General features: G+C 48.6%; 1 protein-coding gene across 5 annotated transcripts in view; it reads right to left on the bottom strand.

Annotated features, from left to right (window-relative positions):
• Positions 1 to 1095: 1095 nt before the first annotated feature.
• The window catches only part of MSI1 (musashi RNA binding protein 1), a 57093-nt gene continuing 33285 nt past the window's right edge, over positions 1096 to 24903 (bottom strand). For 2 of the 5 annotated variants that reach the window (XM_079957029.1, XM_079957027.1), the window contains exons 7-15: positions 12595 to 12643; positions 10356 to 10438; positions 9414 to 9531; positions 8503 to 8583; positions 7383 to 7439; positions 4667 to 4735; positions 4370 to 4542; positions 3035 to 3100; positions 1096 to 1243 (exon numbers count right to left, since the gene is read on the bottom strand). In XM_079957029.1, coding sequence (XP_079813155.1) covers positions 3059 to 3100; positions 4370 to 4542; positions 4667 to 4735; positions 7383 to 7439; positions 8503 to 8583; positions 9414 to 9531; positions 10356 to 10438; positions 12595 to 12643 — 672 coding nt within the window. In that variant the 3' untranslated portion in view covers positions 1096 to 1243; positions 3035 to 3058. The remainder of the gene's footprint in view (positions 1244 to 3034; positions 3101 to 4369; positions 4543 to 4666; positions 4736 to 7382; positions 7440 to 8502; positions 8584 to 9413; positions 9532 to 10355; positions 10439 to 12594; positions 12644 to 24903) is intronic. The other 3 variants (XM_079957028.1, XM_079957030.1, XM_079957031.1) reach the window with 3 other exon arrangements.

The following is a 24903-nucleotide window of genomic DNA, read 5'->3' on the forward strand; positions in this document are numbered from 1 at the left end:
CAAGCGCCCTCCTCCTCCTCCTGCTCCCCACCAGACTCCCAGAGGTCTTAAAATCTTATACAGTAAAAGGTATAAAAAAGGGGGAGGGAAAAGAGGTTCGTCACGGTCCAACTGGAGAGAGTATTGCTCACGTTTTCGGCATCAAGAGGCCCAGAATGAGAAGAGGAAAAAGAAAGGAAGCTTAAGAAACCCAGAGTTTGCTTGGTGCACAACAAGGCCGAAGACCGCCCTGCAATATTTACATATGATACAGGAAAGATCGAAGGGAAGGGGGCGGAGAACAAAATAACAATAATAAAAACCCACAGAAACCTAAAATCTAGGGGAGGGGAAAGGAGGGGAGGGGGGAATTCAGTCATCAGGAATAGTGTTTTCTTCTTCTTCTTAGTCCACTTAGCAAAATATACAGTTCATTATTCGTTCCATAGCAATTGCCTTCTGCTAATTCGGCATGTTTCTCAAAGCCTCACCTTGATAGAAAGAAAAGGTTTCTTTTTTTACACAAAAAAAGAGAGAGATCGAGAGAAAGAGAATCTGCCCGATGCAGCGACATCTCCCTGCTCTCTGCCTACCCTTCGGAACTGCCTTCACTTGACATCGCAATGCGTCCTTTCCAAGATAACCTTTTGCTTTCTCATGACCGAGTCCTGTTCCTTCCTCCTGCCCTGCCCGCCCCCCAAAATATATATTTATATAATATATATCTAAAAACAAAACAAAACAAAAAGATTTCAAAGCCAAATAAAAATATTCCTCAATAAAAGCTACCCCCTACTCACAATCACAAAAAATAAAATAAAATCCAAATTCATAAAAACGGTTCTTCTGAGAGGCTCTGCAAAAGAGCAAAAAGAACCACAACAACGAAAAAACAATGACAATGAGAGGACTGACTTCACACCTCCTCGGTCCTCCTTCCCCCTCTCCCTCCCCCCCCCCAAAAGATTAAAAAATAAAAGCTAACAAGCTAACAAAATAAATAAAAGAAGAATTGTCGGGGTGGAGGGTTTGGGGAGAAGTGTAAACGGTCAGCGGTTATTAGTAAGAAGAGGAGACAAGATCTCCTTGCGTTCAAATCCAGTGCTCAAGATCTGGTCAATGGAGAGATCAGGGCAGGCCGGGAGAAGCCCAGCAAACAGCCACGAGTGTGCAGTTTTATTTACTAAAAATGAAATCTTGGCTCATCCCTCAAGTGTTGCCGGATCCTCCAGGTCGCTTGTCCTTGGTTTGCTCACTGGGGAATCTGCAAGAACAAAGGGTGTGGGGAGATGGAAATTATGGAATGATCGTGCAAGGTTAGCCTCCCCAGAATTTTGCATTCACAGCTGTCTCAAGAGTGTGTAGGCACACCTTCTCATAGAATCTTACAATGGTTAAAAGGTAAAGGTAAAGGATCCCTGGACGGTTAAATCCAGTCAAAGGCGACTATGGGGTTGCAACGCTCATCTCGCTTTCAGGCCGAGGGAGCTGGCGTTTGTCCACAGACAGCTTTCCAGGTCATGTGGCCACCATGGCTAAACTGCTTCTGGCGCAACGGGACACTGTGACGTAAGCCAGAGTGCACGGAAACGCCATTTACCTTCCCGCCACAGGAGTACCTATTTATCTACTTGCACTGGTGTGCTTTCAAACTGCTAGGTTGGCAGCAGCTGGGACAGAGCAACGAGAGCTTACTCCGTTGCGGGGATTTGAACCGCCAATCTTCCGGTTGGCAAGCCCAAGAGACTCAGTGGTTTAGACCACAGTGCCACCCGCGTAGAGCTGAAAGGCACTCCCAAAGCTAATCTGGTCCAACCCCCTGCGATGCAGGAATCACAGCTAAAGAATTGATGCCCAACATAATACTAGACTCCACAATGGGAACATCCCACGAGAGACAAATGGATGGACTTTTTCTTACGCACCCAAGCAACTGTGTCAAGAAAATGGGCGTGCCTTTCCCCTCATGTAGAAAAGAGGAGGCAGGCTCTGAACATAAGAAGAGCCTGCCAATGGCTCACAAAGTCCAACCTCCTGTTTTCACAGTGGCCAACCAGATGGCTGTGAGAGCCCCACAAGGAGGACACAAGTGCTAAAGCATCTCTCTCACATACACCCCCCCACCGTGGTTTCCAGCAACTGGGATTCAGGAGCAGTGGCGTAGCGTGGGGGGTGCAGGGGGAGCCATCCGCACCAGGCGCAACATTTGGGGGGGGGGCGCGCTCGCACTCGCAGCTCTCTGCCCCTACCTGGCTCACTCACTCTCTCTCACTGCAGTGCTGGCTGTGCGAATCCGATCCGAGCTGCCGGGTCGCCACCCACTGTGGAGGGGGAGGGTGCCAGGCGTGCGTTGCGTTGCGGAGCAGAGAGAGAGCAAGGGAGGGACTATCTGGGGGAGGGACAGTGCAGCGGCCGCCCAGCGCAGCGCTGAGCGCGGGAGAGAACCACACCCGACCAGCCCAAGCAGCAGCAAGAAGAAGCTGGCAGCGGCGGCAGGTTAGGGGTTAGGGGCGCAAATTGCTTGCCTTGCCCCGGGTTAGGGGGCGCAAATTACTTGCCTTGCCCCGGGTTAGGGGGCGCAAATTACTTGCCTTGCCCCGGGTTAGGGGGCGCAAATTACTTGCCTTGCCCCGGGTTAGGGGGCGCAAATTACTTGCCTTGCCCCGGGTTAGGGGGTGCAAATTACTTGCCTTGCCCCGGGTTAGGGGGCGCAAATTACTTGCCTTGCCCTGGGTGCTGACAACCCACGCTACGCCGCTGTTCAGGAGCATTGCTGCCTCAGACTACGGAGGCAGAGCACAGCCATCACGGCTATTAGCCGCTGAAAGCATGAATTTGCCTGATCCTCTGTTAAAGCCAGAAGATGCAGAGAAGCATCCCAGGTCTTACCACTTGACTTCAAAGTCCAGATAGGTATCTATGGGAGGCATCCCCTCTAATATCTTGGACTATGGCCACTTCACCCTACACTTCAACTAAGAGTTCTAAAACTGTCTTCAAGGACAGACCTATGAACAGCACACTGTGGAAGCCGAGTCCCCATTGGCCATCTTACCTCCTCCTTCCTTGGTCCTCAGCTTCAGTGGTAACCATTAGTAAACGCTGTTGCAATCAAAGGTCCCTTCAAAACAATGACATGACATTGATTGGACATTATCAGCAGAGCTTTGAACACTCACAATGTACCATATTTGTGTGTGTGTGTGTGTATGTGTGTGTGTGTGTACTATATCAGGTTAACCTGCAAGATGTGCTGTCTTGACTGCTTCAATCTGCAGAACTGGAACTGTTACAGGTGCCACAAAATTCTTGTTCCACATTTGTAAGGAATGGAACTTTCAGTGTGCCAGCACTTTGGAACTCCCTGCCTATTGACATCCAGCAGGCAGGTGCCTCATTTTGTACTCTTTTTGGCGCTTGCTAAAAATGTTTTTGCTAAGGAAAGGCCTATCCAGATACGTAGAATGTTGATGAAAATTTTAATCTGGGGCTGTTGTTTTTTAAATTAAAAAATGATTTATTTTTATTGTACACACGTAATTCATAACACGACTGACAAAAAATGGCTCCTTAAGGGGGTAAAATACTGAACACAAAAAAAGAGTTCTTTTTTGTAAACCGCCTTGAGTGTGGTTTTTTCAGGGTTTTTTGTTTTGCAATCATGCAGCATATAAATTTTATGAACTAAATAAATACATCAAATGACCCAACTGAGTTATCTGGTGCTGCAGAATTGAAGCGCAGAGCACTCTAGCCTTTGTCATCAGAAAGCGCCACTGGCAGGGCTGCACATACTGCCTCCTAAGAAGATAATCATAGCAATGGGGAGACCAACTTGGCCCCATCCACCGGCCAGTGAAAAAGCAGCTGTTCTAACGCTTGCTTTCCTCTTCCCTCCGCATTCCTATTTCTTTACGTGCTGTACCTATTAAATTACGAGCCTGGAAGGCAAGGACAGTCTTATAATTTAATATATGCACAGTGCTTTTTTAAAAAAATGCTACATGCTTTAGCAGTATTCAATAATTATGATTGTTACTGAAGCATATATGGCTTTAGGCAAAGCTAAAGAAGTTCCGACATTTCTTTAAAAAACAAACATAAATGAATGTTATGCTACTAAGTCACTGGCCTGCCTTTCCTGTCTGGCAGTGGCTCTGTTGGGTCGTGCTTAGCCCTTCACATCCTTTAATTCAGCCATCCCCAAACTGGTGCCCTCCAGATATTCTGGACTACAGCTACAACGGGAGCTGCAGTCCAAAATGGCCGTGTTGGCTGGGGCTGATGGGAGTTGTAGTCCAAAACATCCATAGGGCACCAGGCTGGGGGAGGCTGCTTTTTTAGAGAGCTCCTTGCTCCACCCCACAGGGCCCTCCTGCTGATCACTCACCCCTAGGCTGTGGCCAAAGCCAGTGCTCGGGGCGGGACTTGCTGCGCTGATGTAGCTGCTGACTCCTGAATCCTGATTGGCTGCTCCGTAAAGCTCCGCCATTGGCCCGGGGCTGGTGGTGCCCAGGAATCCACCGGTGCGGCTCGGGGTGGACCCTACAGGAGGAAGCAGGACTAGCCAGTGAAGATGCCAAAATGAAGGCCCCCTTGTCCCCCCGCCCCACCCCTCACCCAGAACAAATAGAGAGCTTCCCCAAAGCCAGCAAGGTGGCCACCCCCCAGGGAGCAGGGCAGTTACCTGTCCCTCGCACCACAGCCGCCGCCGCTGCCGCCGCCGCCATGGGTCCATACGCAGTGAGAGGGATGGCTGGAAGGAAAGGGAGAGACGTCAGAGCAGGCCTGGGCTTCCCCGCAGGGGTGGTAAAGGAGTGGGCGGCTGGTGAATCTGAAGAGCACCCAGTGCCCATGAGCCAGAGATGGGGGAGGCGGTGACCCTCGCCTGCTGATGGGAGTTGGAGTCACTGGTCTTCCCTGCTCTTTGAGAAGTAGAATTTCCACGCAGGGAATAATGCCTCTTCTTAGATCTCAGGGATGGCGAGGGACAAGCTCCCTTCTGCTGGCTTTGGAAGCTTTCATGGGTTTCCTCCCACTTCACTGTTTAATTACATCAGGGATAGTCAACATGCTGCAATGTTGGTCAAGGGATGATGGGAGTTGTAGTCCATTGGACCATATTGGCTGGGGCTGGCAAGAGGCAGAGTTCCAACCACACCGGCTCTCCCTGCACCAGGCAGACAGCAGCTCAAGGTCACAGCCACAGTATATATTTAAAGAACTCTAAGGAGGCATGGCTTCCCCCAAAGAATTATGGGAGCTATGGTTCGTTAAGGGTGCTGAGAGTGGTTAGAGGCAGGGCTTCCCCCAGGAGGTACTCAGGGGCAGGCAGTACCAGTACTTCTTTTGTTGTAATTTTAAAAATGTGGCACTTACTGTAACAGCTTCATGGCTTCTATTTTTCTAGGGAAAAAGCACTGGTTAGTAGACCCCCTAGCCCCCTCACAGAGCTGCCGTTCCCAGAGTTCCCTGGGAAAAGGGATTGATTGTTAAACCACTTAGGGGGTAGCGGCTCTGGGAGGGGAGTGGGGGTGGTCTCCTAACAACTCTCAGCACTCTTAACGAACCATGGCTCCCAGAATTCTTTGGAGGGGGGAGGCCATGGTATCATAGCTCTTTATGGTGCGGATGTTACCTTGAACTGTGGTCTACCTGGGATAGCCAGCGTGGTTGGATTCAGCATCCTGTCAGCTCCAGACTGTGGCCGTCATCTGAAGGCACACGAGGCCACCAACTTGATGAAGCTAAGTAGGTCTGGCTCAGGTCAGGCTGGCCTGTACAGATGACCACTTGAGAACCACACAGATGCCATCTCGGGGAGGGTTCCACAATGGAATAAAGCTTTTTGATACCCACGTTAAGAAAATAAAATAGGTCAGAAGCAGCAAGATTTTAAGCCTGGGGAAAGGCTTTATTATTATTATTATTATTATTACAGTGGTACCTCTGGTTGCAAACGGGATCCATTCCGGGGCCCCATTCGCAACATAAGCAGAACGCAACCCACGCCTGCATGTGCGTGGGTCGCAACTTGCTGCTTCTGCGCATGCGTGTGACGCCACAGGACACAACCTGAAAAGACGTAACCTTAACCGAATGTAACAAGAGGTATGACTGTATTATTATTACCTATGGTATCCGAATGCCTGTGTTGCAGGGTCCTTGGGTGCTTATAACAAATTACCTTGGAAAGCTGTGGCATGAAGTAGGCTAAGGTCTCCCCAACCCCTGAAGCTCCAAACCTCAGAAGAAAGAGAGGGAAGTGTGGCGAGTGAGGGGATGTTACGGAGGATGAGACGGGCCTGTCAGTCCATTAGCTCAGGAAGAGAGAGGAACAGCAGAGTGCTGCCTGGGCAGGAGACACACATGGCAGCTTCTACAAAGCTTTGGGGAAATGGCAGCGGGGGGCAGGGGGTGCGCCCTGAAATGCAAGTGCGAGGCCAGGCCAAAGGGCGGAAGGGCCATGGGAAGGAAGCGGCGGGAGGCATTAGACTCAGAGAGGAGGAAGACGAGGAAGAGGAGGAGGAGGGTGGGGAGAAGGTGCCCTCTGCTCCCTTGTGAACAGTGGGTGCAGGAGAGGAGCACCCCAAAAAAATTCCACCCCATTCCATCTCCAGAAAAATAGGGGGAAACAGTGATGTGCCGTTCCAGCATTGGCATGGCTGTTTTCTCGGGGGGGGGGGGCAAGGAGTAAGGAAAAATGCAGCAGAATCAGCTGGAAGGGACCCGAGGGTCATTTAGTCCAACCCCTGCAATGCAGGAAGCGTGGCTAAGTAGTTCACAGTTCTAGGAGGAGGCACCAGAATTTGGAGCAGAACAGAGATTTCCAAACTGCCCACGAGCATGTGAAGCTGCCTTGGTAGAAGACAGAGGAGGGGGAAACTCCGGGCCTACAGCTCCCTTTGGCCCTACCCATTGGCCATGCTGGCTGCTGGGGTTGATGGGAGTGAGAGTCCTCAGCCAACACAGGGAGGGCTGAAGGCCCCCACACTTAGGAAAAAGGCGACCCCTTTTCTCCTTGGTCCACGCAGACCAGCAACATTCATTCTGACCAGCGGTGTCTCTCTTATGCTTTGCAGAGTGAGGCTTGGTGAAAAAGCGCCCAGAGAAAGAGCAAAAGGGTTGTGTGGGTGGGTGCCTTATCGGTGGTGTTAAATGGCTGCGCCCTTCAAGTAAGGATGTAACAATAAACGCATTTCCCTGAACGTGGAGCTGTTGCAGAACAATGCAAGAGCCTGAATTTTCACGCAGATGGAAAAGGAAACGAGGGTCATTACCAACCTCCCGCCCGCCCGCTCCCCCAAAACAAGGCGGTAACTGGGCTGGAGCTGCCCAAATCTCTGTGCCCCCACCCCAGCCTTCCAGCTTTTTGCAAGGTTTAGGAAATCGGCGGGACTGACCTGTCAGCTCAGGGAGGACTGGGGCACTCGGGAGGGGGGTCCTCTCTACCCGGAATTCTAAAAACGAAAGGCAAGACAACTTAGGAAATGTGGTCAGTTTCGTCCCCGAAAGAGAGGATCCAGCAAACAGAGCGGAAGGGGCAGGGGAGAGAAGAGGCGCAACAGCAGAAAACACAAATATTCTGGGCGAGGCCAATCCTCAGAGTTGCTGCCTGGACTTGATAGAGTAGGGAGCAGGTGAGAAAAGACCCATCGCTGCTTTAAAAACCGGCACCAGATGCCCTGGCTCAGTATGACCGCCTAAACAAAGGATTTTCCCACTTTGCAAACAGCAGCAGTGACCTGCCTCACATGCTTCTTGTGATTCCCCCCCCCAAACTGAAGTAACAAATTATTTTTCATTCCTTTAGGTTTGGAGCCCGTTAGATTTTTGATTGAGAGTCGCAATTAATATCCGGCGGCAACTCTGGGAGGGGGTTTGAGGCAGGTGTTGAGGATCAGAAGCAGGGAGGGAAGGAGGGGCTTAGAAAAACAGATTAAGAGAGAGAGAGAGGCTTGCAAGCTGCCCTTTCTAGGACTAACAAGTTTCCAGGGAGAAGGGGACCAAGGAGGGAACCACAACATCAGCGTCCTGCTCCTATTAAAACCTCAGAGGTTTCTCTCACTTCCTTCTTGAGTGGAGACAATTAGCAAAAGTTTAGAGAAGAGGCAGCGAATCCCCTTTTCAGCCATAGGGCCACATTCCCATCTGGGCAACCTGGGGGGGGGGGGCACATGTTGCTGGTGGGTGGAGCCAGAGGCAAAAGTGGGCGGAGCAACAAGTGTGAATTTTATCTTTGTGCCATAGGCTAGTTTCTACACACACTCGCATGGATCCCCTCTATCTCCATCCAGATGAGAATGAAGCATTATCAGAGTTCAAGGAGTAGTGAGAGGGTGTGTGGCTAGGGTAGAGTCCCAAGGGCTGAAGGTCCTCGTGGGCTGCATTAGGACTCTGGGACTGAGGTCTGTCATCCATCCTCCACCACCTGCCGGGATTGTAGGGATGAATTTTGGGGTCACTGGGGAGCCCACCCTTAGCACAAAGGCACAACAACTGAGAAAAGGGAGAGAGACGTACCAGGGAACTGGTAAGTGTAGCCAGGCGCAATGCCCGTGTAACTTCGGCTGGCGTAGGTGGCAGCCTGAAAACCTGGGTAACCTGTTCTCAGAGACAAAAGCGTTGAGAAAAGTTAGATTATTTCACAGCAAGGCACACACACACCAGATTCACCCCTCCGGAGTCCCTCATTCATGAGAGGCAACAGAAGGGATCTTCTAAATGTCCGAATCTCGCTCTCCTCGATCTTTTTATGGGAGACAATATTCACTTACAGTTCAAACCTTTAATAGGTTGTCCTCTGCTAACAGCCAGGCTCACAATAATGAGACACTGGAAGAACTTAGGAGACTGCTTCTCTGACAAGTCGTCACAAAAAAATTATGGCAAAACAGCACTTGTGGAAAAATTAAGATAAGAAGAACAAAATCTTTTGGCACATGTTTACTTAGTCTAGTCATTTAAAGGATCCTGTGCTGTGTTCCAAACACCTTCAAGCGGAGCAAGTCTCCGTGCTGCACCTCTGCATGATTTAAGTGCTCTGGCGGTGCCTCACCTCCTTTAAACAGGAAGCAATGTATGCAGTTCTTACTTTTGCACCCTGCAAAAGGAATGCTCTTCATGTGCAAGAGCAATGTGTGTGTCAAATTTTAATCTGTAGGGGAAGTTGTACCTCCTTCGTGGGGAAACTCTGCTCTAGCACTGGAATTATCTGCAGCGTGCCCATTCTGCCAGAAGAGGGCAGTGTAGGATGACAAATGCCCGCCCGCCCAAATGTATTACCCCATCACAAGACCTCTGACATCAGAGAGCTGATCCTTACACAACTCGGCACAGGTCTTAACACAGGCTGTCTGCTGCAGAGCAATAAGGGCAGAGAGAAAGAGTAAGGGGGCGCAGGCAGTTAAAGAGAGCTCCTTTGCCGTCCTTACCCAACATGCCAATCCCGAGCATGAAGGCGTCCATTCCATAAGGCATCACCCGGGACCGCCCTCTTGCAGAGCCAGTGGGGGACATCACTTCCTTTGGCTGAGCTTTTTTACATTCCACCTGGCATGGGACACAGAAAGGAGACAGCTTGTTTGACAGCCCCCCTAACCGTGTAGGATGTGTCAGCTTGTAGAGCAACCCCTCACTTCACAACCCCAGAGTCACATTTGCAAGTGGAGGAGCCTTCTTCAAGCCCAGCCCTGTAAAAATTGCTGCATCCCCCTCCCTTCCATAACCATGCCCGTAAAACCATTCCCCAACTTTGTGCTGGCTGCGGCCGATTTGAATTGCCGTCCAAAACTTCTAAAGGGCAAAGACGGCTCCATTATTTTCTTTTTATGTCTCCTTTCTAAGCCACAAAAGGCTGGTTTCCCGTCACGACATCTTAAAAAAAAGTTTTCCCTAAACTAGTTTGGATCCAACAGTTCTTTGCACGCAGCATTTCCTGCTTGGATTCTTCCTGCTCATTTCCACCCCGTCCCCTATTAAATGTGGAACCCCATTGCTACTTCCTCTTCCTTCTTCCCCCTTACAAGGCTCCTGTGGCTCTTCAAAAGTGGTGCAACTGACAGAAACACAATGGGTGGAGTGTTCCCCTTCACTGCATCCCCTTATTTGGGTGGTGGTGGCTGCACCTGTTGAATTACCACCCGTCATGCAACTTTTAAAGGCATGTAAATCCTGCCAGAATAAAATAATAAAAAACTCAGCAACTCCAATCTAGCCAAGTTTTCCCAATGCATGTATAGTTGACAACACTAGGAATCACTGGCCACATAGATCACAGACAGGTGGCTGTGCTGTGCGATAGGAAGGGAGACCCATCTAACACTTCGTACACACACACATTGCAGAATCCACAACCCAAACTGCCTCCTCCTAACCATTTTGTTGTTGATCTCATGGAAGTGGATCTCGCAGACTTTCTCCACAATGTCTTCACTTTCGAATGTGACAAATCCAAAACCTGAAAGAGAAATAAAGCAGTTGTGGCCTGGTCGAGATGCTGCAGAATCACATTCTATGGCAGAATGAAGGCCAGGCCATGATCCTACCCAGCTCAGGTCCTGTCAGAATGTCAAGACACAAACACAACATACAAAGAAACCTGCTGGATCAGGCCAGTAGCCCACCCAGTCCAATTCTCACAGTGGCCACCCAGCTGCCTTAATGGGGAAGCTCTCTAGCAGGACGCGAGAGCACTCTCAGCCACCTGCTGTTTCCAGCGACTGGTATTCAAGAAGAAGAAGAGTTTGGATTTGATATCCCGCTTTATCACTACCCTAAGGAGTCTCAAAGCGGCTAACATTCTCCTTTCCCTTCCTCCCCCACAACAAACACTCTGTGAGGTGAGTGGGGCTGAGAGACGTCAGAGAAGTGTGACTGGCCCAAGGTCACCCAGCAGCTGCATGTGGAGGAGCGGAGACGCGAACCCGGTTCCCCAGATTACGAGTCCACCGCTCTTAACCACTACACCACACTGGCTCTCTCATTCAGGAGTACTAATGCCGCTTTGGACTTGGGCTATAACTCCCATCAGCTGTCAGGAACTGATGGGAAGTGTGTTCTAAAGCCTTTAGAGGGCACCAGGTTTTCAAAAGCTACCCCTCCGGATTTCACCACATGTGCGAATGCAGGGCAGGTAGGGTGGGGGGGGGGAGGAATTTATTTGCTTCCTGTGCAAAACACAGCTTTCAACCTTGCCACATGTAGAAAACCAAAGTATTTCTACAGGTAGGCCTAGTGTTGTCACTTGACTGGAAAACTGCGGGGCAATGGGGGACCCGCCTAAGTCTGCGCTTAGGTCTCCATGAGCAATTTGATCTGCTGAAGCCAGCAGGCAAAAAAAGCCTTTACAGCACTAAGAGGGAGGCACCACATCGCATGGTAACGTGTTTAAAAAGTCACGGGCACTGGAAGTGACTGGGAAGTTGGCAACCCCTTCAGGTAGGGCGAATATGATGCAGTGTGTGTGTGTGTGTGTGTGTGTGTGTGTGCATGTGTTTTTAAAACAAGCAACTACCCTTTATCTCTCTGCTGAGGCAGCATGAAAACACCAACAAATACTTCTTATTATTTTAAATCATTTTGCAGCAGAGTCCCACATCAGGGAAAGCAAGCAGCATCCTAGACCAGTGTTTCCCAAAGGGGACAGTGGATTACCCAGGGGAGTGCCAAGCAGGCAAGAGGGTGGCATGGCATGTAAATGACCATCGGACTTTGAAAACTTAGTATCACTGGCTCAAGTCCACCCATTTTCCTGAATTCATTAAACAAAATGGTTTTTACTGGATTTTGAATAAATGTGCAATCAACTGTTTCTGTTTTGAATTTCATTGTGCTGTTATATTCCTTAGTGAGTTGTGCAAACCGTTATTCTTTGCAGTGTCAGGTAAGGGGCAATGGAGATGAGTTTATGGAACCAAGAGGCTGGTTGGCCGAAACAGTTTGGGAACCAAATGTGAAAGATGAAAGCAGGCACGGCCTATTCTTGATTCCTAAAGGAGTCAGGCATCTAGGGGCTGGGGGGGGGCTGGGTAACATCAAGTCGTCTTCAACCCAGAGGACGAACCTTGCCTTGGACGGCGCAACAATCACACAGGAGAGTGGTGGTCTGCCAGCAGCCAGCAGAAGGCTCCCCGCTCTGTAACCAAACTCCCCAAGGGAGGCTCTGGGAAAAGGTGACCTAGGAGTGGGAGCAGCCACCGCCGCAGCCCCAACCCCCCCCCGTGCTGCGGCAAAGGAGGAGAGGCAGCCTCCTGGCTTTCGTGTCAGCTTCCCCGGGGGCTCAAATTACTCAGGACAAGGTAAGACACACAGACAGATGGAGCCACGTAGGTGACCAGGGAGGGGAAGGGGAAGAGGCTGCCCCCGCCGGCAAAGAGTTACATGGCACAGGAAGCAGGCAGACAAAAAGCCCTCTGTGCTGAGAGGGGACGCGTCGGGTAAAAGGACACGGCTGACGAAGGAAAGTGGATCTGGAAGGAAGAGGCTGGAGGGAAGGGGGTGGGAAGGAGCTGCAAGCAGGGTGGGGCAGGGCAGGAGGGCGGAGGCAGTCGCAAGTGGTGCCTGGGTTCCCATCAAACACCCCGGAGCATAGCTCCTCAAAATACAGGGCCTCACCTCGGTGCCTGTTCGTGGTCTTGTCAAACATGAGCATTGCGTCGTCCACCTGCAAGAGACAAAGATGGGGCGGGGGAGTGGAATTGAGTTTGGGGTCGGAAGGGAACCGTTTCCAGACTTAATCCCCCGAAGCATTAGGTTTTCTCTGCCTATCGTCAGGCAAAGCAAGGCAGCTGAATCCAGGTACAGTCATACCTCATGTTACGTTTGCTTCATGTTGTGTTCTTTCAGGTTACGTCCCGCGGCGACCCGGAAGTACCGGAAAGGGTTACTTCTGGGTTTCACCGCTCGTGCATGTGCACAAGCGCCAAATCGCACTGCGCATCTGCGCAGATACGGCACTTCATGTTGCAAACAGGCCTCCGGAACAGATCCCGTTCGCAACCAGAGGTACCACTGTATGTAGGTTTGGGGTACTACGAAAGGGCAGCCAAGTGCCAAAGCTGTTTCACTGTCTCTTTAAAGGGAGAGAGGGGCCTGTAGGATTCCCACCACAAGTGCCCAGGTGTCTTAAGATGGGTCTTGGGATAGCCTGTGCTGCCCATGCCTTTCGCCCTCATCCTACCCGAATCTTAGGCAGACCAGCCCCTTTGCTGGGCACTTCTGGATATTGACATTGGTCACCCAAATCCCAAAGAAGTGGATCTGCCCTAAATGGCCATCAATCATTCAACAAACAAATAAAACCACAGTAACCTAGGAAGCTGCTTTAGGCAGAAATCAGACCATTGGTCTATCTAGTTCAGTACTGTCTACATACACTGGCAGCAGTTCTCCAGGGGTTCGGGCAGTGTTTGAAATTAGCCAGGTGCCAGACGCATTTTGCACCCGGCTATTGACCACTTGCAACCAAGGGAAGATGCCTGGGCACTAGGATGATGCCAGACATCTCCACCATCTGGAGGTGCATGCCTGGGAGATCATTGGATCTGGACTGTTTTCACATCCTCAGACCCCATCCTGTAGAATTCTATCAATTATATTTTATCTGCACAGTCGGAATGAGTTTCTGGAACCAAAATGCTTCTTCTGTGCAGCCTGAGCAGGAGCAGTCACCATTAAGAAAAAAAGGTTGGAATAGGCCAATATATACGTAGACTGTCCCTGGATCAAGCGACTTTTCTTCTGTAAGTTTTCTTTTTTTTTATATAAATATTTATTAAAAGTTTTTGAATACAAATGCAAATGTAGTCAACAATATAGATATCATGACAAATTTTCAAAACCTCTTTGGACTCCCTCACATCTCCCGCTCCCATTTACATCTTCTTAAATTTTAACCAGCAAATTATCATCTTCTTTATATTCCTAAGTCCCATTCTTTTAAACCTGGTCTACTCATTCTCCAAATGATTTATATTTCCCTCAATCTACTTGTCATCCTAATTCCATCTAATTTAATGGTGGTCAATTATTTATGATCTAGCATCCTTCTTAACATTCAACCAAATTACAATGCTTTTTAAAATAAATCTTAAATTTCTTCCAGTCTTCTTCAACCTTCTCTTCTCCCAGGTCTCGGATTCTGCCAGTCATCTCGGCTAATTCCATATAGTCGATCAGCTGCATCTGCCATTCTTCCAGTGTGGGTAGATCTTGGGTTTTCCAGTGCTTAGCAATAAGTATCCTTGCTGCTGTTGTTGCATACATAAAAAATGTTTGGTCCTTCCTTAACACCTTCTGGCCGACAATACCCAAAAGGAAGGCCTCTGGTTTCTTAGTGAAGGTATACTTAAATACCTTTTTCAGCTCATTATATATCATTTCCCAGAAAGCCTTCACTCTAGGGCAAGTCCACCAGAGGTGAAAGAATGTTCCTTCACTTTCTTTACATTTCCAGCATTTATTATCAGACAAATGGTATATTTTGGCAAGTTTAACTGGGGTCATGTACCATCTATATATCATTTTCATTACATTTTCCTTCAAAGCATTACATGCAGTGAAGTTCAGCCCAATGGTCCACAACCTTTCCCAGTCTTCAAACATAATATTATGCCCAATGTCCTGTGCCCACTTTATCATAACCGATTTAACCATTTCGTCTTGTGTATTCCATTTTAACAGCAAGTTGTACATTCTTGAAAGTATCTTAGTCTTAGGTTCTAACAATTCTGTTTCCAATTTCGATTTCTCCACCTGGAACCCTAACTTTCTATCATTTTTAAAAACTTTGTTAATCTGAGCGTAATGTAACCAGTCTCGCACTTTATCTTTAATTTTCTCCAAACTCTGCAATTTCCAATTTTCTTCTGTAAGTTTTCAAAGCTCGTAACCTAGCTCAAGGTTGTCATCTGAACGAGCCAGATGTTTAACCAAGAATCAATCACTGTCAGTCCATCATTTGAAAAATAAGACATTAGAGCAGTCTTGCCCCCAGAATGGCAACTGGACATTCTGTTTTGGCAACTGAAGCCATTTGGCGCCTAGCATATATATTTGAGTTTCCAACACCGGTTTTCGGAAGGGATGTCTCTCCTGGCCCTACCTAGAGATTAAACTTGAGACCTTCTGCATGCAAAGCGGATGCTCTGCCACTGAGCCTATAGACTGCTAACATTATGACTGCATCCAGAAAATCCTCCAGGCCAGAGACTCCGGTTATACATGGGTGATGGTTTATCAAGTGCTAACATGCCACTTGGAAATGTAATCACTTAGTAAGCTGCTCATCTGTAATGCCATTCCAAAGAGGCAAGGAGAATTCTAACACAATTTGGATTAAAAATCCAGGAAAGCAAGTGGTTCCCCACTTGGCTGGAGAGGATGGAAGCCCAGCATGTCTATGCTGTCACAAGTACACTGTAGTAAGCAGACTGTAGAGGATCTTTTCGTCGGGTAACAAAGAAACCAGAGCTATGAGTTAGGATGGCCCCAGTTCAGAGCTCAAGCAGAGGTGGCCTCCAGATGTTGTTGGATTCCAACTCCCATCAGCCATAACAACCAAAGGTCAAGGATGATGGCAGTTGTAGTCCAGTCCATGATCACACCACTAACTTAGACAAGTAACTGTCCCCCTCAGACTCTACATCAATGTGAGGTGTGAGGATTATTCCCAAAATGATGCCTATGGAAGACACTTCTGTTGAATAAGGCTTTCTCCCAGATGTGATCCAGCCATTTATGGAATATTAATTGCACACGTGTATAAATGGTTTTATTGTATTATTTAGAATTTGTAGAGGAGGCCACTGAGCTACAGGGCTAAATTCAAGATGTTAATATCAGCATATAAAGACCTTAAAGAGTGCATTCCCCAGTACCAACCATGTCAGATCCTACTGCCAGCAGGCAAGGCCTTACTGGTGGTTGGCGCTGACCCATGACGGGGCCTTTTCTATGGTGGCTCCCCAACTGTGGAATGCCCTCCCCAGTGTGGTGACCCTTTCTCCTTCATTATCATCTTTCAGAAGGAATTTGAAACCATTCTTGTTTACCCAGGCATTTTGTGGACGTAGGATACTGTTCATGGCTACCCTAACATCACTGGATAAAATGATGTTTTTAACCGTAACTGCTTTTTGGAATGTTTTAACTGTTTTCAGAATGCTTAAACAAATTATTATGCATGCCACCCTGGGCTCCTTTGGGAGGAAGGACACAATATCAATTGAATAACTGAATTGCTTTTAGATGGATTCAATTGCAATTGTTTCTAGAGTGTAAGGAAGGGTGGGAGATACAGTAAATTCAATAAATAATAACAAATAATTGTTTTGTAACTTTTTTCCTTCTATTTTTATTTGGTACCCCAATTGTTCATACATTCATTATTATTAATAATGCCACCCCAAACCCCTAAGACATTTGCTTCCTGCATTTTTTTACTAACCATTTCTATCACACATTCAAGGCAGGTATCTACACAGCCAGGAAGGTTCTGTGGAGTGTGAAAAGGGAAAATATACATATTCCCCTTGTCTTTCTTCCTGAAACAGCCCTGTACAGCACAGGGAAGGGTGAGGTTTGTTTGTTTTTTTAAAAAAAATATGTATTATTAACCTCACAGCACACATCTCTCACCACCCTAATCCCTCCCACCCCTCCCCAATCCAGGATGCTTACTATAATCTGTTAGGATCTTGAGAAGGCTAATTCCTTCTTCCATCCCCACCCCCCCACCCCCGCCACACACTTCCGCTTATTCCCTCCCACCCAAGCTGACACTTGCAAGTAACCCTTACATTCCATTTATTTCCTGAAAGCTCACAGGTTCTTGCTGGGCCATATTGGATGGTTGTCGTTTGTTTTTTAAATCTCTCTTTTTAAAAAAGAATTAAAGCCGATATCCTTTCTGCAAGCCAAAGCAGCCCTCTACATTTATGTAGAAACCATTGACCTTATTTTAAGCAGAAACATAAGAAGCTGCCCTTTAATGAGTCAGGTCATCCATCCATTCTAGCTCAATATTCTCTACACTGACCAGCAGTGGCATGGCAGGTTTTCAGGTCTCTCCTAGCCCTTAACTGGAGATGCTGGGAATTGAAACCAGGACGTTCTGCATGAAAAGCAGGTGCTCTACTGCTAGAAGGTACCTTATACAGACCATTGGTCTATCTAGCCCAGTGTTGTCTACACCAGGAGTAGCCTATGTAGTGATCTCCAGATGTTCTGGCCAGGCTGGCTGGGACTAATGGGAGTTATAGTACAACCACATCTGGAGACCACCACAGCTGGCTACCCCTGGTCTACACCGACCAGCAGTGGCTCTCCAGGGTTTCAAGTCAGGGACATTTCCCAGCCCTACCTGGAGGCCCAATTGAAGTTATCTGGAAATGGATAGCCCAGTTCTGTTTCCAAACTGATATGCATTGAGCCACTCAAGTTTGCTATGCAAGCAAGTAACTATTAATGAATTATCCCTCAGCAATAATCACCATATTTGCCCTATTTTCAGAGTGTTCGGTGGCTAAATGGTCCACGTTTATTCTGAAAAGTGGCATGATTCTGCAAAAGAGCAGGTCTGTCGTGGAGGCGAAAGCCTGGAATCAGGAACCAAGGCACCAGAGTGTGGCAGTTGTATAGTCGGCACCCTTGGGCCCATTCCTGAAAACTAGCTTGCTGGCCCCTTCAGTTGGCCTGAGACCAGAAGCCTGACTCCATCCCTGTGGGAGGAGGCTAAGGAAGTTGAGGAGGGTCTCGCTAGGATTGCTAACCATGCCCCGCTTCCTTGTCTACCTTGTGTCACAGGAGGAGACAGAAACTGCCCTTCCATAACGTCAGCAGGCCAGGATGAAGGAGGTGGGGGGTGGAGAGAGGGAGAAGGTGCTCACAATGGGCTTTCTGTGTTCAGGGTCAGGGCCGCTGTCAATTGGCAAGCCTGGCAGTCAACGTTGCAAGGGTTTCAAGATTGACGTGCGCTGGGCAAAGAAAGCAGGGCAAGAGAGAAAAGGAGATTATCCACTTTACCAGCGGGCGTCTCGAGTAGAAGCGTCTGGCAGAGGGATAGAGCACAGGGCACTTGCTGTTCCGGCCTGATTAACCCCGAGGTAGCAGGCATTAACGTGTGCTGAGGACAGGGGCAAAACCCTCCCGGTTCCAGTGCCACCGGGGCATTCTGCCAAGGCTGGGGGGGGGGGGGCTCTCCAGAAGAGTTCAAGGTGGCATACCAGGCTCTCCCTCCATGTCCCCAATATTTTGTCCTCACAACAACCCTGTGAGGTAGGTCAGGCAGAAAGAGTGTGGATGGCCCAGGGTCACCCAGTGAACTTCATAGCTGAGTGGGAGGATATGAACCCTGGTCTAGCCAGACACTCTAACCACTACACAACACTGTGCACATTTAGTCACCCAACACCTTTGTGGTCTCAGTCCTGTTCTGGAGGAAGAGGTTCTCCTTCACATATGGTGGTATTATCATCATCATCATCATCATCACTATCACCTATTTGATTTCCTGGGGACTCATTAAAATTCTTCTTTGCTCAGGTGGCAAAATGACACCCTCAAAGAACAAGCCCAAGATGAGAGGCAAGAACACTGTAGAAAGGAAACTCTGTCTTTGAAAAAGGCATCCTCTTTAGGACCTAACTAAAAAACCACTGTCTTCCTGTATTAAAAAACATAATCTGTAGGCTGGGAAGACCACATAAAACAGCAGAGAAGGAACAATTCAACCCCCAAAGGAGAAAGACTCTTCAGAACCAAAGGACCCTGAATTAAGGACATAAAATTTGTTAGTTCTTGATAATGTTGAGAAAAGGGCCCTGTGTTCCAGTTCAAAGGCCGAGGAACTGAACCGCCACAGAAATACACTTCTCCGGGTTTTTATTCACAGGAAGGCAAGTTTTAAGAAAACCCCAAATCTTCCACAAAGTGGTCAGCGAGCACACTAAGCCCCGGAAAAATGGAGGCAGGCTTCAAGGTTGCATAAGAACATAAAACCTAAGAAGAGCCCTGCTGGATCCAGCACCCTGTTCTCACTGGGGCCAACCAGATGCCCATTACGGGGAAAACACACAAGCAGGATCCAGGCAGAAGAGCACTCTCCCTTCCTATGTCTTCCAGCAACTGGTATTCAGAAGCATTGCTCTCTCAGACTGTGGAGCACAACCATCACAGCTAGTAGGCATCAATGGCCCTCTCCTCCACTGCATCAAAGAAGCCTGGGGTGAAAAGCCAGGAGGGAAGAAGATGGTGGACAGGAGCATCCCTGGGAACGGCCAGCCAGCCGGTCTCCCCCTCTCTCCCCCCCCCCTCGAGCTCTCCAAGCACGTCCCCATTGACGAGGGAGGCCTTCCCTGACACCGGGTGGGCATTCAATTTCACAGGCGGAAAATGTGTGTCCTCAATAGGCTCCGGTGTCCATGGAAACCCAGGGCAGGGGAGAGGCGGGATTATGGCGGAGCCGCCAAGTTCAGGCGGGCAAGCGCTAAGTGTGAGTGGCAGCCCCCGGCGGGCGGCTATTGTAGCGGCTGCCCGTTGGGTGCCTCTTTGGGCAGATCCCTCTGCTGGGGGGGGGGGAGACCCCCCGCTGCTCCCCTGGGCCCCATTCTCCAGAGCCCTTTTCTTCTCCGGAGGGAGGCCGCCGCCGCCGCAGTGGCTGGCTTTGCCAACGCCCCGGAACAAAAGAGGCTGGCTGGGGATGGCTTCTCTTGGGGCCTGGTTGCTGTGGCAACCCTGGCCCCTCCAATCCGAGCTGCTGGATCAGATTAGCGCCAGCTCTAATGCTCTCTCTTTCTCTCTCCCAGGGAAAAAAAAGCGCTTCTCAACAGCCACACAAAAGGCATCCCTGCTGGGGACAGACCCTCCTCATGGAGGAGATGGTCCTTGTGGGCCTCCTGAGGGAGAGCCAGGGCCACTCGTTCCCTCCTCCTCCTCCTCCTTCTCCTCCAGGCACACAATAGCCTCCTACAAGGGAGGCCCTGTCGGCCCTCGCACACACTGTGCAAAGCTCTCAGCTCAGTCACAAGTCCGTTCCACCAGCCTACGGGTCAGCGCCACAGCTTAGGAACACAGGAAGCTTAGGAACTGTTGACCCATCTAGCACAATACTTTCTACACTGGCCGGCATCCATCTTTAGGCTGGAGTCTATCCCAGCCCGGCTTTGGATTGAACCTTCTGCATTCACAGCAGATGCCCTACCCCTGAGCTCCATCGCTCCCCAAGTTGCCTTATAGTGAAGTGGACCGTCAATCCACCCAGCTCCATACTGTCCACACTGACTGGCAGCAGCAGCAGCTTCCCAGAGTTTCAAACAAAGAACCAGTTTTGCAGTACAGTGGTACCTTGGGTTACATACACTTCAGGTTACAGACTCCGCTTCAGGTTACAGAAATAGTGCTTCAGGTTAAGAACTTTGCTTCAGGATGAGAACAGAAATCATGCTCCGGCGGCACAGCAGGAGGCCCCATTAGCTAAAGTGGTGTTTCAGGTTAAGAACAGTTTCAGGTTAAGTACAGACCTCCGGAACGAATTAAACACTTAACCCGAGGTACCACTGTAGTCTAGTTACAGAGAAGTGACCATCATGGTGATCTAGGCTCTCTTCTTCTGGACATTCAAAGTCCCCCCTTTTGGACTATGGCTCCCAGCGACTGGGACTGATTGGAGTTGTAGTCCAAGAGTAGCTGGAAAGGGACCAGCTTGGGGGAAGGCTGAGCCACAGAGCACAGTGTAGTTATTGGATGATTTAACATCCACGAGCCGGCGGCAGGAGGGTGTTTACTAACTGTGTCTCGTCTCTCCCAAATAAAATCCACCCCGCCACTCCTTGCCGTGGGCGTCGCAAGCCAGCCAAAAGGTTTTCTGGAAGAAAGAGCCGCTGAGGAGTACAGGCAGAGAGCGTATTCAGAAAGAGAGGCCTTCGCTTATAGAGACAGAGGGTATAAATAGCAGAACGCCCCCTCAGCCTCACTTCCGTTCCACCTTCACATCCTATCTGGAGGTGGAATTCTGAGTCAGGTGGGGGGGAGAGGAAGTGCACTGTATTTTATTTTTAGAACGTGGCGGGGGGGGGAGGGAGGGACCTCTAATCTAGTGCAGAGGCCTAGTGCCGCTGAGGCAGATGAAACCTGCATCCGAGCCGGGCCACTTCAAAACAAGAGGGGACATAAACGATGGAATGATCCTTTGCAGTAAACGCAGACTGCACTCCTTGAGGTAGCATGTCAGGGAAAGGACTAGGGTAGCTTTCTGCACGGAAGGGCTTTCCAAACGGAGGAGTGTGCCATGGTGCAAAGCCCCAGCTGCAAGATTTATTTCTCACAGAGAAAACTAGGCCAGAATCACTTATCTTGCGGGGAGGAGGAAACCTCCTTTCACGGCTACTGTGTTTTGTTTATTATTTACATCCAGTGGAATTGAGTGTTTAAGATTCAAGGTAGAAGAACAGGATAGCTTCATGCCGCTATGGAACTCACTCCCACAGGAGGCAGTTATGGCCACCAACCTAGATAGCTTTAAAAAAGGATTAGACAAATTCATGGTGGAGAGGGGTATTGATGGCAACAGTGGTACCTCGGGTTACATACGCTTCAGGTTACATATGCTTCAGGTTACATACTCCGCTAACCCAGAAATATTACCTCAGGTTAAGAACTTTGCTTCAGGATGAGAACAGAAATTGTGCTCCGGCGGCGTGGCAACAGCAGGAGGCCCCATTAGCTAAAGTGGTGCTTCAGGTTAAGAACAGTTTCAGGTTAAGAATGGACCTCTGGAACAAATTAAGTACTTAACTTGAGGTACCACTGTACTAGTCATTACGCCTCCACAGCTAGAAACCGAAGGAGAGGAAGAGTGCTCTTGTTGCTCAATTCTTGTTTGCAGGTTTCCCAATGGAGCATCTGGCTTGCCACTGTGATGCTGGACCAGACGAGCCATTGACCTGATATAGCAGTTATCCGTATGTTCTTATGTACCTGTCACCCCCAAGCTGGTGCCCCCTCCAGCTGTTTTGGACTGATGCTTCTATCAGCCCCAGCCAAAATGGCCATACGATGCTGAGGCTGATGGGAGCTGTAGTCCAATGGAAGGACAGCAGGTTTACATGTTCAAGCCTGGAGGGTGGAGGCATCGCAGGAGAGCCGAACAGACCCAGAAGCATGCAGGGATGTGCCACTTCTCCAATGTGAGGAGGTATCTCACGGGGCAAGGTAAGTAGCAGCAGGCGTGAACAATAATTTCCTTGCAACCAAGTCTCTCACCTAGTTATAGCTGCAGGCTCAACACACCACCCAGAGGGAGCGACCCCACCTCTTAATCCCTGGAGGACATGTGTTCACAAACAACAGGCAAGGAAGGAAAACTTTGCCTCAGCTGTGCCACTGCAGACTTAGTATAGACTGTATGTGTGAAATAGATATACCTCTGAAGGTACATGTAATCTATTTAATGTATAGATTTAGCATAGCTGAGGAAGACATTTACTTCCTTGCCTGCTTGTGCAGATCAGGGATAGGGAACATGTGGCCCTCCAGATGTTTTTTGGACTACAATTCCCATCAACCCCAGCCTCAATGGCCCAATATTCAGGGACGACAGGAGTTGTGCTCCAAAAAACATCTGGATGACAAGTTTCCCCACTATATAGAACCAGTTTACCTGCGAGCTCACCTTACTCCATATGCATCTACTCAACTGCTCCAATCTGCAGACGTGACAGTTATAGGTGCTATGTAATACCTGTTCTGCATTTGTAAAAACTTAGTATTTTACTATGGCAACACCTACACTTACTAACTTCCTGCCTATTAACATCAGGCAAGAACCTTTGCTGTATTCTTCTCAGTGTTTGCTAAGAATATTTTTGTTTAGGAAAGCCTATTTGCACATCAATAATAATGCTGACATGTACTTTAATCAGCTTTTTAGCTAATTGTTGATTTTTAAAAAATGTTTTAAATAGTTGTTTTTAACTGGGGTTTTTTAAAAAACACACAATAATTTCATTGTTTTATTCTTTTCGTAAACCGCTTTGAGGTTTCCTTTTGTTTTACAATCAAGCCATATATACATTTATATGTATACACACACAGAGACTTCCCTATCTTGATGCTCTCTGGATATTTTGGACTACAACTCCCATCAGCCCCCAGCCCACACTGCCAATGGTTAGGGAGCATGAGAGCTTTAGCCTAAAATATCTGGAGACGATGAGCTTAGGAATATATTATAGAAAACTAGAAGAAGAAGGGTTCTAACCCTTGAAAGTTCTCTATGCGCAAAAAGTATTTATGTTTGGGGGGAATATTCAGTTATAGAAGTGAATGCTTCCCTGCCATTAGAAATGGTCTCATCTAGAGGCAGGCATTTATGACATATAGATGTAAAATTGCAAACCACTGCCAGCCAAGAACCAAGCAGTCCTTTTCCAGTTTCCAGTGTGTGTGGCTGAGTGGGATTATTAAAAATCCAGCAAAACTGGAGGCAAGAAGGAAGGTGTATCACCCTCTGTGAATTTTCTCTCCTTTCCAGAGTTTCAGCAAAATCTGTCAATACTTCTATGAGATAACTGAGCAGCGTTTTCTTCCAGGGAGAAGGGAAAGCAGGCAAATAAAGACCCTTCTGTAAACCTGACCTTAAAACAAAGGCCAATGACTTTTCGCTTGTGAGCTGGTTGTCAGGGAGAGTGCCCTTAAAAATGCCAAAAAGAGAAACATCTGCTTTAGGATGGCTGAGCAGCCTGCAAGGCGGCATCCAGTTCACCATGTCAACCAAGGTCTCTCATATTAAGGATGGGAGAGAGAAAGACACACCAAAATCCAGCCCAACAAATCAGATTTCAGTTGGAAGGTGGATCGCAGCAAACAAAATGCTCCGTGCTGTTGACCAGGTGAAAAGGGGGGGAAAGCCAAGATTCTCACAGTCTTTATACTTGGACCAGCCGATCCAGGTAGGTCATACTGCCGGCCAATCACAGGAGCTGCTGGTGCACTTGACTACTTCCTTTCATGGCTGCGGGGGACCCCCAAGTTCTGCATGCCTACATACCTTCCAAAGTACTTAAGCCCCATCCCAGACTCCTGACATCCCACATAAGCAGCTGCAATTTGATGCTCCCTGGAAGGAAAGCTGGTGGTCCCTCTCTCTCCAGTTCAGTTTCAGCTGACTAGCATAGAATTTGTGTTCTTCTCCCCCACACCCACCCACAGACTTCTCTAATTTTTTCCCCTGATGCACATACTGGATTTTACATGTGCTTAGGAACTGGAGGGGTCAGGGCAGAGCAAGTTAGGGGTTTGTGTGTGTGTGTGTGTGTGTTTAAATTCCCTTGCAGTGACTTGGCTCACCTACTCGAGTAATCTGAAGCCATTCATTAGTTGGCACATTTCTCCAGCATGCCCGCTTCTTAGCCCCAGTCAGATGTGGATTTTGTAGGCAGATGACAGGTCGTTGTCAGAAACTGGCTCCCACGGTTTGCTGCTTTGATCAATCTCACCAGAGCTCTGGACAGTCCACTATATATATTTAGTTTGATTGCTCTACCCTGATTGTCCCTCAAGGAGCTCAGAGCAGCTTGCTTATAGCTCCTAGCCAAGCAGCTTAGAGGGCCGGCCTGCTCATCTTCAGCAGCAGAATTGGAAGGCAGGCCCTGGGACCATCCTCTGAGCCATCTGCCCGCCCCCCCCCCCCCCCAACAGAAGGAAGCAGAGTTGGAGCAAGGTTTACAGGCTAAGCAGTGGATTGCTCTCCTGCAAGAACTGCCAGGAACTGACACTTCTTATTCACGGAAATAGAGATGGAAGGATCTGTCAATCTCGGTTCCCTCAGTCTCTTATTCTTCTTCATCTTCATTTCAGCTCTCCACATTTTGCAGCAATTTGCTCCTTTCTTCCTTTCTTTCAAATTCATCAGTATTTTAGTGTGCA

This window comes from Podarcis cretensis (genome assembly GCF_951804945.1).
Source record: "Podarcis cretensis genome assembly, chromosome: 16".
In the NCBI taxonomy this organism is placed as follows: Eukaryota; Metazoa; Chordata; class Lepidosauria; order Squamata; family Lacertidae; genus Podarcis; species Podarcis cretensis.